This window comes from Haematobia irritans, chromosome 1 (assembly GCF_050003625.1).
Source record: "Haematobia irritans isolate KBUSLIRL chromosome 1, ASM5000362v1, whole genome shotgun sequence".
In the NCBI taxonomy this organism is placed as follows: Eukaryota; Metazoa; Arthropoda; class Insecta; order Diptera; family Muscidae; genus Haematobia; species Haematobia irritans.
In genome coordinates this window covers 122,971,321-122,985,857 of record NC_134397.1, presented here as the reverse complement: position 1 = coordinate 122,985,857, position 14,537 = coordinate 122,971,321, and the positions used below count along the sequence as shown (strand labels likewise).

The window sequence follows — 14,537 nt, the reverse complement described above, 5'->3', positions numbered from 1 at the left end:
GTCATCTGTTGTATGATAGTGGTTATTTAAAATTCCGCCCGTCCTAATTTTTGGCAGTTTATGTTTGTTTTATATATCCGACACATTACATTTTTTAACATCTAAACTTTCTATCTGAGTAGCCCAAAATTTTGATTTTTGTGTATTTTTCTTTTTTTATATAGATTTATTTTTTATAAAGTGGCTATATAGACCAATACCAGGATTTTTACTTTAAGCCTAGTTAGTTTACTTGGAAGCCTAGTTGTTTTTTGAAATTTTGTGTTTTTATAAATTCATTGTTGTTATCTAGCCATATTTTGATGTGGTCTCTATATAGTCTTATGACGTATTTTAATTTATAGGCCTGAAATTAAAATGTAGAGTTCTTTACATCCCTAAAATGCTAAAATGTCGTCGAGTCGTATCGAAACTTAAAATTAGAGTTCTTTTGAACATATACGGTCTATTTTTGGAACACTATACCTTAAAATTACTATTAGAAATTAAAATGAAATTTAGGTACACCACCTGGAGTCGACTCCGGAGTCGGAGTCGAGGCTAATAAGAAATGCTGGAGTCGGAGTCGAGCAAAATTGACTCGACTCCACAGCCCTGATTAAAACCAGGAAAATTTAATGCCCTGTTGAAATTTGATGCTATCATTTCATTGAAGACATTTCTATTAAGAATTAATTCGATCAATTAATTTCGTGATTGAATACAAAAATTATTGTTTTGTGTGTATACTCATGCTAAACATTGCACCACGATATATATCCTGGTGCAATGGTTAGCATGAGCGCCAACGTGATATTTCAAGATGTTACAAAAGACATGGTAACTCATTATGATATGATGTAGGGTATACACAAAGAGAAACGACTACCAAAACAAAGTCATCTACATCCATCCAGTACTAACATCAAGTGGCACAAACCAATGTTTGTTAACCTCTTTGCCATTTTATTCGGTTCAAAGGAGCAGATCGTCAGTTTAGTTCTATTTCCCCATTGTAAGTGGCATTGGGAGGTATTTGCGTCGCTGCCGCTGTCACCATTGTAGTTATTCTCAGCTGTAGGATTTTCCTGTATTTTCCTCCGTCCTTATTTATGAATGGATAAATAGATGGTATGCGAATGCCTTCGAATGGTTACACACAGCTGGTTGGCTGACTGTTTGGCTCATTTGGTCTCTGGTGTTCTCTGTTAAATTTCGAGCAGAATTTAGTCGACGACAAATGCTCAAAGCGATACAACGCGTCTTGAAGTAATCATTGGATACCGCCGCAATTAACTGCCTCGGCCACAAATACCACTGCTGCCTTTTATTCTAGTAATCCTCGTCATCATCATCATCATCAACAACATCGTCGTAGTCGTTGTCGTCGCTGTTGTCTCTTTAGTCATAGAGTCGTCATTGTCGGTTGGTCTAGGTCGATTATGGTTAAACAATTGTCGGTTGGTGGTTAATAATCTCCCGCACTAAACGTTTTTATATTTGAATTCAAATTCAAATCGATGTAATTAAGAAACGAATAAAGTATATACATCATCGTAATCATCATTAGCAGTTCCGTATTTGTCCATAAATATCCATATTGGAGTACATTTGTATGTGAATATCTCGATATTCACATAGATTCAAATATTTCAAATAGTGTTAGATATATTTTTTTTTGAATTGAATTGTTAGTGAATTGTCAAAAAGAAAATCAAAATTAAAATAATTCACAAAACAATAGGCCAACCCTAGTTCAGTGTTGTTCCAAATTCTCTAGAGAGTGAAACAGAAAACGGAAGGAAGTTAAGATGAGAACACAAGTGCTAACATTTTGTGTAGCTGTTTTGCTCATTCTTTGTATTTTGTAAATACACCAATTTGGATTATGGGGAAAAGATTAAATTATTAAAAAAAAAACTTATGAATTAAAACGCATAATAAATTAAAAAATAGTAATATGACCAAACAAAATAGTGCACTTATTTTCAACGAAACTTAAACTGCTTCAGCTGTCACATAAGCTGCCCCATCTACTTTCCTATCTAATACAAATCAGCTACAAATATATCCTCTAAATACAAATTTAAATTTAAACAAAAAAATCATGAAAGCTGTCAGAAAAAGAAAACTCCACCGTTCTGGATTTCAAATGCTCAGCAAAGAAGCCCAACAAAGTCTGCAACAATACGAGTGTAAGTACAAAAAAGGATTTTTATTTTTTTTTTGTTCCAAGATAAAACAATGACAAGTTTGGAATAAAGAAAACGTGATCTGCATAATCTACATTTTCTTATTTTTTGTGTAGATATACTCAAAAAATTGAGTTGAATTAAAAGAGTTTGACCTTTTTAATACAAATTTTAGTTCACACCCAAAAAATATTATTATATAAATAATATCGTAATCTAATATTTATATAAAAATAAGTCACGCACACCCAAGCATTTCTATTTATTGACCACAGTGTTGGGCATACATAAGTCGATGTAAAGAAACTTGTTTTTAAGGAAAGACTGATGTTCGGCGTTGTATGATACTATAGGTACTATGAAGTCTGAAACTATGTGAGGCCAGACAATAACGGCGGTTGATATAAACGAAATGGATTGTAATTTTGGAAAGTATTTTTTTTTCAAAAAATAAAAATTTTGTAACAGAAATTGTTTTATGGTGATAAAGGTTCGAACTTTTCGAAGAACTACGTTTGGGATATCCGCTTTCCAAACGTTACTTTCTTTGCGTGCAGGGTATAATAATAATGATGTGCAAGAAAATATGCTTACCAGAAATATTGATTTTATACCCCTTAAATTATATATGCCGAGCGACTCAGAACCACCTCCTAAGTGCTAGGTGTCCGTGCGTCTGTGCGCAAGATATTGAAACTGGTTCATACTTAGATATACCTCCAATATAATGAATCGCCTGATTTCGATAAATTGAATCATTACTTACCGATTGTTGTCAAATTTGCCACAAGGTAATCTTTTTCAGCAACCTTCAAGTCTGCAAAATATCATTGACATCAGATTTAATGTTGGTATAATATTTAGTGACAAATAGTATAAACAAATAGCAAATTGGATCAGATTTAGTTATAGTTTCCATATATTTATTAAAATAACCGATCTTACTCAAAGGTGGCAAAATGTAATCTTCTACACCCTCAAAAAAAATCGCTTCTTTAACATATGTTCCAAACATATTTTGCAGGAAGCACATATATTATTGGATACTGCCGAAACATTAATACGTTTGTTTTATGTGAACATATTATATGTTTGGAAGCATTTTGAGCCCAAAAATGATATATGATTGGAATAATTTTTCCCAAAGACGATTGTGCTCATTGCCTAACATACTCGTAATTTTCACTTCCACGAAATATTTTAGTTGTTGGCACCTTTTTCTGTAATACAAATAATGTTTAAGAAATTATTCACTTTTATAAATTTTTTAAATTTTACCTTTCGCCTGCACGGAGAATCGAACCGAGGACCGTACAGTTTGTAAGCCAACACACTATCCACTGGGCTACGTAGCTGTTATAGTCACCAGCAGTTAATTATCGTTATAAGTTACATTTATATAGCATAGTTTGCAGCGCCCACGAGCCCATGCAAACATAACATTATTTAACAGAAACATACATTTGTTTGCCACGCGGAGCAGTGGTTAGCATGTCTGCCTTGCATGCAAAGGGTCGTGGGTTAAATCCCTGCTCCAACCGAACACTTTTTTTTTGTTTAATTTACACATTTATATTTATACTATATTAAATTTTTATAATGAAACTTCGAAATGTGGGTTATTAAAGATTTGTAGTCAGTAACAGTGCTTGATATAAACGAAATTGACTGATTTTTGGATAAAATATTATTTTTTTTTTTGCAAAAATAACAATTTTGTAACAAAAAATTGTTTTTGGTACAAAACTTTAAAATTTGGAAGGAATTCAAAAACTCTAACAAAAGAAGAACGTGGAGTCGAGTATAAACATACATAAATAATTTTATAATATAAACATAAATTTATGAACAGTTTTTTACTAGCATAGCTCTAAAATGCCTTTTATTTTTCTTTAATAATTCATTTTAAAGAAAATAAACTTTTTAAATTGTTTTAGCTGCAAAACTCGAAATTAATGCCCGCTTTTATGTTTGCAGGTGTCCGTCAACTCCTCGTGGACTACTTATTAATAAAGAGGAACTAAACTTTGTTTTTATACATTTTACTGTGTAATATTTCACTATTTCCTCCTTATTTCATTTTACTGTCCCAAGAAAAAAATTGTGCCCATAATGCCAAAATGATACACAAAACACATGTCCACACATACATAAAATGCTGCTCTCAAGGCGAAAACATATGCTGTTTGTTTTTCCGAATGTCCATTCTCTTTATTCAAATTAAATAATATTTAGACATAAGCATATCAAATTTTTGGCCTTATCATAGAACAGTTTTCCGAAACAACATACAAGCGGTTTCACAGAAATTGTTCTCTTTTGATTCTTTCGCTGTGTTATGTTGATATCTTTTGTCAACTCTCCCGGTTTCCATCTCTATTTCTTTCTCTATACTCTCTCTGTCGCTTTGAATAAAATATCACAACATATGTATGTTTAGTCGAAATTTGTAAATTTATATATGTTTGCATTCACACATATGATTTTTATGAAACATTCATGCCCCAAACATAATATATTCTAGCATATTAACATAGATGTCCCAAACATTTAGTGTTAGTTTAGGAACATTACATGTTTGCACTTAAATATATTGTGTTTTAAAATTGTGCCCGAAACACATTTTGTTTATATCGGAACATATGAAAAACATATTTTTCTAAGAGTGTATGTTGCAAACTAAACCTGAAAAATCAATACCAAAATCCTTAAGGGAAGGCAAATGTCTTTGAATTCAAGTAATTTTTTTTGAGTGTACCCTAAACACCAAAGTGATCGACTCAGAAATACCTCCTGAGTCAATCTTACCCTTGGCCGTCCGTCTGTCCATGTATTTGTTATTTACAAGATTCTGGTCACAAATATTAACCAAATCTCAACCGATCCGCTTGAGATTTGGTGCGTGGTGTACATAGCCCCTAACAACCATGTAAAAATTGGTCTTTAACAACCGTACAAAAATTGAATCATATAGGTCCGTAATGTTTTATAGACTCCCCTGTTTATTCCGATCAATAACTGAATTATATACACTCTTAGAAAAATATGTTTTTCATATGTTCCGATATAAACAAAATGTGTTTCGGGCACAATTTTAAAACAAAATATATTTAAGTGCAAACAAGGAATGTTCCTAAACTAACACTAAATGTTTGGGACATCTATGTTAATATGTTAGAATATATTATGTTTGGGGCATGAATGTTTCATAAAAATCATATGTGTGAATGCAAACATATATACATTTACAAATTTCGACTAAACATACATATGTTGTGATATTTTATTCAAAGCGACAGAGAGAGTATAGAGAAAGAAATAGAGATGGAAACCGGGAGAGTTGACGGGAGAGTCCACGTGGCAAACAAATGTATGTTTCTGTTAAATAATGTTATGTTTGCATGGGCTCGTGGGCGCTGAAAACTATGTTATATAAGTGTAACTTATAACGATAATTATCTACTGGTGACTATAACAGCTACGTAGTCCAGTGGGTAGTTTGTTGGCTTACAAACTGTATAGTCCTTGGTTCGATTCTCCGCGCAGGCGAAAGGTAAAATTTAAAAATTTATAAAAGTGAATAATTTCTTCAACATTATTTGTATTACAGAAAAAAGTGCCAAGAACTAAAATATTTCGAGGAAGTGAAAATTACGAGTATGTTAGGCAATGAGCACAATCGTCTTTGGGAAAAATTCTTCCAAGCATATAATATTTTTGGGCTCAAAATGCTTCCAAACATATGATATGTTCACATAAAACAAACATATTAATGTTTCGGCAGTATCCAATAATATATGTGCTTCCTGCAAAATATGTTTGGAACATATGTTAAAGAAGCGATTTTTTTTGAGGGTGTAGGTATTTAATCTGCCTTTTTTGTATATACTAGAGGTGTGCACGCTCACGCGCCACAACTATAAAATCTTACCCACGCACGATATTGTTTGGTAGGACTCACGCACACTCACGAAAAGGAAATTTGTACTCACGCACACTCACGCACGAAAACGTCGTGATTCACGAAAAATATCGTGACTGACGAAAAATGTCGTGACTCACGAATAATTTTATGAGTAATTTACCTTAGCGACGTGTCTGAAAACATGAGCATTATTTAAATCGAGAGCGTTATTAAACTCTTAACATCCCAGGTGTCATTAAATTGTAAATGAGTTTAACTGTTAATACTCACGCACACTCATGAAGATATTATTTTCGTGACTCACGATCACGCACGACATTTTGGTTTGTTAATCTGGCTCACACACACTGACGCCGTTGCCTTGTGCGTGACTCACGCGTGAGTCATGAAAATTTTCGTGAGTCACGACAATTTCGTGTCACGTGCACACTAATATACCCCATATGGACTAACTTACAATTAAGAAGAAGTTTTAAGATACCTTGCCATCGGCAAGTGTTACCACAACCCAAGTAATTCAATTGTGGATTACAGGCTTTAGAAGAAGTTTCTACGCAATCCATGGTTGAGGGTACATAAGATTCTGACTGGCCGAACCTTGCGGTTCGGCTATAACGTTAAAATAGTTATAGATATTTTGTATTGAGCTTTTGTTTGAGGTTATTATTGATACAGTCCATGTACAGATAAGTATGACATTTGACCATTCAATATTATATTTCAACCTATAGATTTTTTGATCCAAAATACAATTACCGGCCGGCCGACTTTAGGGTAGTTATTCCAAAATTTAAATTAATCATTTTGCACCAATTGAATTAAAGATGAGAAAGTGATATCATATACAAACAATAAAATACCACAAATTTATTATAATTTCAAATTTAATCATTTTTTGAAATATTAACCATAATTCTTTAAGTTATATTATATCTCTAGTTTTTATAGTTTACGCACACACACACACACTTTCCACCTAATATATTTCGCTTTGATTATTGTTTACACATATCCTTTCAAAGAATTTACCCTAGTTTTCATTCAGTCAGATTAACAAAGTCATCGTTATTCAAGGTCGATCAAGTGTGGGAGCAGCAATCGTGTGCTACGTAACAAAGATTTGTTAAAACATTGACAACGTGTCACGATTTAGCTCTAGAACACAGAAATCCTTGCTTCAGTCCCCAAGGGAAGGAAGTGAGCCAATGACTTCAACATACATTGTTTACCTGTTTTGAATGTGATAGAAATCTTTTCTAGTGTGAGTAGTTATTCCAGAAATGATGTATGGCCATTGCATTGCGCAATTTGTTATTGTCTACGACAAGAATAAAGGAAGCACTTAGTACGTGGCAGTGTATACACCATGTGTCCGTGCCAAGCAACTATGGATGAATACAATTGGGAGGATTTCGAAATTATTTATGTCACTATTAGTTAGCAAAATAAACAAAAAAAGATAAATTGGTACTTTAATATTGGTACGAAGAATGAAATGCTCCATAAATATTTGTTTACGAAAGGAATGGGATTTCTTTTCAATAGAAATACGAAAAGAGTATCCTTGTACGAATAGAAAATGGTTGTACTGGAAACCATGGATATTAAAACCCAGAGTTAAAATTATACAATTCAATCCAATTTACTTTAGTTTAATTTAGTACAAATTATGTTTTTGTATTTTTAGGTCATTTACTTGCATTATTTATTTACATTACATTATATTTATTTATATTAATTTTTCGGGAGGTTGAAGTATAATTCACTTTGGGCTCAGTGAATTATACGAATCTATTCTGATAATTCGTTAATAGCTTTGCTGCAAGTAGAGGAGGATGTAGTAGTTCTGAAACGGCCATTCATCCATCTTGCACACGCAGAGAAGGAATATGATCACCTCAAACATGTTTCAAGAGCAAAATGTTATTTTTGTATGGTAACCATGTAACATGTTTGTCACTAAAATGTTATTTTCTTGTCAAATATAACCTGCTTTTCGAAATCAGATACATGATTTCCGTGAAAATAACATGGTTGCGAAAACCATGTTACATGGTCACCACCCAAAAATAACATTTTGCTCCTAAAACATGTTTGAGGTGATCATATTCCTTCTCTGGGTGCAGTCTAAAGGGCTTTGCTCAAATAACTTTAACAAACATACTTTTCCTCTGTTGGTTAAGCTTAGTAGCTTAAACTAAATATTTTACTAATTACAACATCATACAAATAGGTTAATATTTTTTTTGTCAAATTGAAGAAGATTTATCAAAAATATCAGTTTGTTTCTCTTGTTAAGAAAATTACATATTTTGGAGGAAACATGGAGTTAAAATTTTTTTAAATGGTTTTAGCTCTATATGAAGTTGAAAACAGACACAATTTACAAATATGTGAACATTTTTCGAATGTTCACATATCTGGTAAAATGTTGTATTACTTTTCAAGGATAATTTTTTTGTTGTATGTATACAAAGAAATGACTTCGAACAACTAAAATATAATTCTACAGAAAGTCGATACAATACACTTAAAATAAGATTGCTGGCATCCAAATATTCGGAATAGTTTTCTAACATTTTTGTCGCAAACATACATATGCTTGCCTACACAATTTGCGAGAAATTAATATAGATGTGACAAAGATGTTACATGCTGTCCATCCAAGTTAAGCATTCTGCTCATGAATCAATTTTTTATAGAAATAAAAAAAATATTTAAGCTGAAATCAAAACAATAGTATTTATATTAATTCAATATAATTTGATTTATATTAATTTAATTTATTTTATCAACATTCTAGTTCCCCTACACAACATAGTATAATCTAATTCAATTAATTTAATGTTATTTATTATAAATAATTTTATTATATGTTTATCTATAGTAAATTGATTTAGATGGTTATTATATAATTGTACTCGTACATTATTTATTTACATTACATTATTCTTTTTTTTTTAAATTAATCACATTAAATCTACACTAATTTAATATAATTTGGCTTAGCTGAATTTAAATTAATTTAATTTACGAACAGATTCTAGTTCCCCTGCACAGCACAATATAATTTAATTCAATTAATTTACTTTAATTTAATTTAGTGTAATTTATGTGAATATCTTTTTATTATTTATATACATTATATTATTTTTATTTAATTTACACTGAAATGTTTTTTTGTAATGTTAACAAAAAATATGTCATTAAAATTGGGCCTAAGAAACAAATTCATAAATACCACTAAGTTATTCCTTATTGTATTGAATTTTCATTATGTGTATACAAAAAAATATAATGATATAATATAATTTACTTCTTAGTCAAATGAATAAAATAATGTCAGTTAAGAAAATGATTTGCATTTTTAATTAAAATATTAATTATCTCAAGTAAAGTTTTGATCAAAGTAGAGAATACTTAAAAAAATTATTGAAACATTATTTGTTGGTAAATAAACTCATTACCAACAAAATACAAATATAATTATAATCGGAAAATGAATAAAAATTGCTAAATTCTATAAAAGTTACAAGAAAATTATTTGTAAAATAAAGTAAGTAAAATAATTATTAATAAATTAATATTACTATAATAATTAATTGATAAAAATTAATTACGTTTGAACCAGTTAAAAAATTATTTGATATTTCCGAAGAAATTAATTATTTTTTTTAATTAAGAACATTTGTAGTTTCCAATTAATTCTGTGATTGATACTATCATTTTTGTGATTGAAACAATTTCAATTAAAAATTTTGTGATTGAATCAGGAAAAAATCTGTTTGCCTTAGAAATGGAAAAACAACCACAGATTTATCTAGAAATAAAAAATAAACTTGTTTAAAAAATTACTTGATTTCTTTAGCACTTTTTTAATTGGTTCAATTGAAAACTTAATTGATTTTGGTCGCAAAACTGAATTAATTGTTTAATTGAGGCAATAAATTATTTGTGATATTATTGTTAATTATTTTAACAATTTTCTTGTAATTTTATAGGAGTTTCTGCTTTCTTATAAATTTTTCAACTATTTCAAATTAATTACGATTTCATCTTCAATTAATTGGAAATATTTTGGTGATATCTTAATTTACAATTAATTATTATCCGAGCTTAATGGAAAAAGTAGATTAAGGAACTTGATCAATAGAGTCATTGAAAAGAAAACGCCAGATACAAATGTATACACGCCTAGACTGTACATGTTTCAGTTCGGGTGTTATGTTTAAGCGAGGGAGCCACCGTGGTGCAATGGTTAGCATGCCCGCCTTGCATACACAAGGTTGTGAGTTCGATTCCTGCTTCGACCGAACACCAAAAAGCTTTTCAGCGGTGGATTATCCCACCTCAGTAATGCTGGTGACATTTCTGAGGTTTTCAACGCTTCTCTAAGTGGTTTCACTGCAATGTGAAACGCCTTTCGGACTCGGCTATAAAAAGGAGGTCCCTTGTCATTGAGCTTAACATGCAATCAGTGATAAGAGAGAAGTTCACCAATGTGGTATCACAATGGACTGAATAGCCTAAGTGAGCCTGATACATCGGACTGCCACATTACCTAACCTAACCTATGTTTAAGCGAGATGTTGAAGGCTTTCATAATCCGCCGAAAAGCCCAGTAAAAGCAGTGTAACATAGTAGCAAGTTTAGTTTTATGGTGGCAGCCAATTATTCTATGCTCACTTAACCATTGTGACACCAAATGTGCTGAACTTCTCTCTTATCAATCATTTCTGCCCAATTCTATGTTTAACTCAATGACAAGGGATCTCGTTTTTTTGCATAGACGAGTTCAAACGGCATTCCACATTTCATTGAAACTACTTAAAGAAGCTTTGAATAACTTAGAAATGTCATTAACATTGTTGAGATGGACCGAAAACCAGCTTTTACAAAAATTAGATTGTCGGATATACTCGATTTAAAAAAGGTTAAATGGACACCCTAGTCCATACGTATGTTATCAGTGGCTTGTCGGGTACCACACCCAGAGAAGGAATATGATCAACTCCTAGCGAAAAATATCATTTTTGGACGGTAAACATTTAACATTTTTGTCGCAACCATGAAACCAGAAAATAACAATTTTGCGGCAAAAATATACAATGTTCCACATCCAAAAATAACATTTTGCTCTATGAGTTTATCGTATTCCTTCTATGCGTGCGGTCTCGAGTTGTTTCATAAACGTATTTGTTCGTTTTCCTATGAAAATGTTTCGTTATATTAATAAAATTTTATTGTTGTCTCAATTCATATTAAATACATCCTACACTCAAAAAAAAAGTGAACTCTCTATTTCACTAAAGCCAAATTAACTTTATTTTAGTTCATGGAATGATTATGTTTGGAGAAAGTTTTCTTTACTCTGATAATTTTTAGTGTACGTTAGTTAAATTAACTAAAACCGAGGAAAAAAATATACTCAAATGAAGCATAAAGATAAACTAAATTCGTGTCTTCCACAAAATAGTTCAGAATTTCTTTAAATTTGTAAATTTTACCAAATATACGTCCATCATGAACTTCGTATGTCACTAAAGACATTCTTGCAATTTTGAACTCCAAGTTTTTCCTTCAAACTACAAAATTTTCTTTAACAAGTGAAAAAACTTAGTTATATCTAATAAATTTTCTTGAATTTGTCGAAAAATATTTATTTATTTGTATGACATCGGCGTGATGCCAACGTTTGTAATACTGGTTAGTTAAAATTTTCTATAAATATTCAAAATTTTCTAAAATTAACGGAAAGTTTTCTTCCTGGTGGGATCACTGTTTTTTCAGTGTAATATTTGTTCTAACAATATAAATTTTTAAATTGGTACAATGAAGATCTGAGAAGGTAGGATCGCTAATGAATGGGATAAAAAGTCGATCTTTAGTTGTAACAGGTCTATTGAAAACTTCGGCTCTTTTTATTTCTATTGATATTTTCTACATCGAATCATTAAAATACATATCCATGGTAGAGCATATATGAGTTTGGATTAGACCGTTGTGTATTCATTCTTGAGTCAACAATGCTTTCAACATTCGCAATTTTGCCACAATGCATTGCTTACTTCCAGTTGTTGGAACATGCAATGTACCCACAATATTTCAAAATAAATGATATCATATTTTATTGGAGAAAACAATTCAAATGAGGTAATAGAACTATCAAGCAATACCAAACATGTTTTACATGTTTCATATGTACATTGTAGAACATTTAATGATGATGCAATGGTGATTTTATTGTTCATACTAACTCAACTCAATGCACTTGAAATCAATTTATTATGAAGGAGACATGAACAAAACGTTATTAACTAAATGATATTAAACGTAATGAAATATTCTTCATTGTTTTAATAATGATAAAATAAAGTCAGTTTTTTATAATAATTATTTTTGTTGTTGCTTTTTTTTTTGGACGATGAAAAATTTGTCATACCCTGAAAAAAAAAGGATGTCCGGTTCCAAAGATTTTCGAAATGTTGGTATTGATTCCGAGCCAAAGAAGCGGAGAATACAAGTAAGGATACTTTTAAGACACATTTCTCTTTTAAATTTGGGGTTTGTGTACTTGTTTCTACGAGGGCAGTTCGGAAACTTCTTAGCCTAGCACAAAAAGCTCGGTATAAACAGAAAAAAGTTAAGTGTTTTGGAAACTTCCATCTCTGTTATGAACACATGTTAAATTTTGTCTGGCAACTCCTTCATATAGAAACAGGTGTTCAAAAAAGACGCACCCGCAACAGTAAAAAATTGGGTTGTTGAATTTAAACGTGGTCGTACAAGCATTGAAGATGAACCACGTAGTGGACGTCCAAAAACAGCAACAACAGAAATTGTAGCCAAAGTGCATGATATGGTATTAAATGATCGACGAATAGAAGTGCGTGAAATTGCTAATATCATGGGCATCTGAAATGATCAAGTCCATTTAATTTTGCATGAAGAACTACAGATGAAAAAGCTTTCTGCAAGATAGGTGCCGCATTTGTTAACAGTCGATCAAAAACGCATAAGAATGATCATTTCTCAAGCTTGTTTGGATCGCTTTAAGCGAAATAAAATGGATTTTAAGCGTCGTTTCATAACTGCTAATGAGACATGGATCCACCACTATACTCCAGAGACAAAAGAACAATCCAAGGTTAGGTTAGGTTAAAGTGGCAGCCCGATTAAGATTCAGGCTCACTTAGACTATTCAGTCCATTGTGATACCACATTAACTAAAAGTACCTATTACATATGGTCACTTCTAGTTTTAACCGCTGAACCTTCTCGATTATTTTCTTTTGTTGAACCAACCAGATTGTTCCAAAAACATTAGCAGACTTCTTAAGTTAACGTTTTCCAGATCCGTCAGTAATCTGAAGCTATATGCTCCTAAAAGTTGCTTGCGCTTTACACAAAATGCAGGACACTCACACAAGAGGTGTTAATTGATTCCTTTTCCTCCGCATCATAACAGCTCATACAGTAGTCATTACACTTCGCACCAATAGTTTTTGCAAAATCGCCTATCAAGCAGCGACCCGTTATAGCAGATATCAGGAGTGATATCTGGCGTCTCGAGAACACTAGCATATCTAGTGTGCGGTTTAAGTTGAAATGGGGCCATATTTGCTTGGTGTCGTTACAACTCTTGCAATTCTCCCATCGAACATTTGCCATCATGACAGCCTTATCACGCAGTAAGAGCTTGCAGGTAGCCAGAGGCATACCAACAGATTCTAGTTCCCCTGGAATATGTAAGGTAGTTCCTAACCTTGCTAACTCATCTGCTTCGCAGTTCCCCGGTATGTTCCTATGGCCAGGCACCCATATTAGGTGAATATTGTGCTGCTCAGCCATATCATTGAGAGATTTGCGGCAGTCGATCGCCGTTTTCGAGTTGAGGAACACAGAGTCCAAGGATTTTATTGCAGGTTGACTGTCTGAGTATATGTTAATGCCAATATTGCTTGGAGCATTACTTCTCAGCCAATTCACCACTTCTCTTATTGCTAATATTTCAGCCTGAAAAACACTACAGTGATTAAGTAATCTTTTCGCTATACGAAGTTCCAGATCTTTAGAATATACTCTGAAACCCACTTGGCCATCAGTGTAGAAATCTATATATCTTTTATTCCCCGGGGTCCGTGTACACCACGCCTCACTGTTGGGAATTAGAGTCTCAAACTTTTTGTCGAAAAGTGGTCTCGCCAAAGTGTAATCCACTACGTTAGGCACATCTGGCATTATTTTGAGGACCGAACTGTGACCGTAACTTTTTGCCGACCACAGCGATAGCTCGCGCAACCGCACAGTCGTTGTTGAAGCTGACTGTTTGACCAAAATGTCTAAAGGAACAAATTCCCTTAATGCAGTATGACATTAAGGGAATTTGTTCCTTTCTTGCTGAATGCACCTGAGCTTGTGTATCTCAGGTGCATTCAGCA

General features: G+C 32.2%; 1 protein-coding gene across 1 annotated transcript in view; it reads left to right on the top strand.

Annotated features, from left to right (window-relative positions):
* The first annotated feature begins 1,209 nt into the window (after nt 1-1,209).
* LOC142221773 (uncharacterized) overlaps nt 1,210-14,537 on the top strand; it is a 68,281-nt gene continuing 54,953 nt past the window's right edge. Inside the window, exon 1 of the mRNA XM_075291575.1 lies at nt 1,210-2,174. Coding sequence (XP_075147690.1) covers nt 2,087-2,174 — 88 coding nt within the window. The 5' untranslated portion in view covers nt 1,210-2,086. The remainder of the gene's footprint in view (nt 2,175-14,537) is intronic.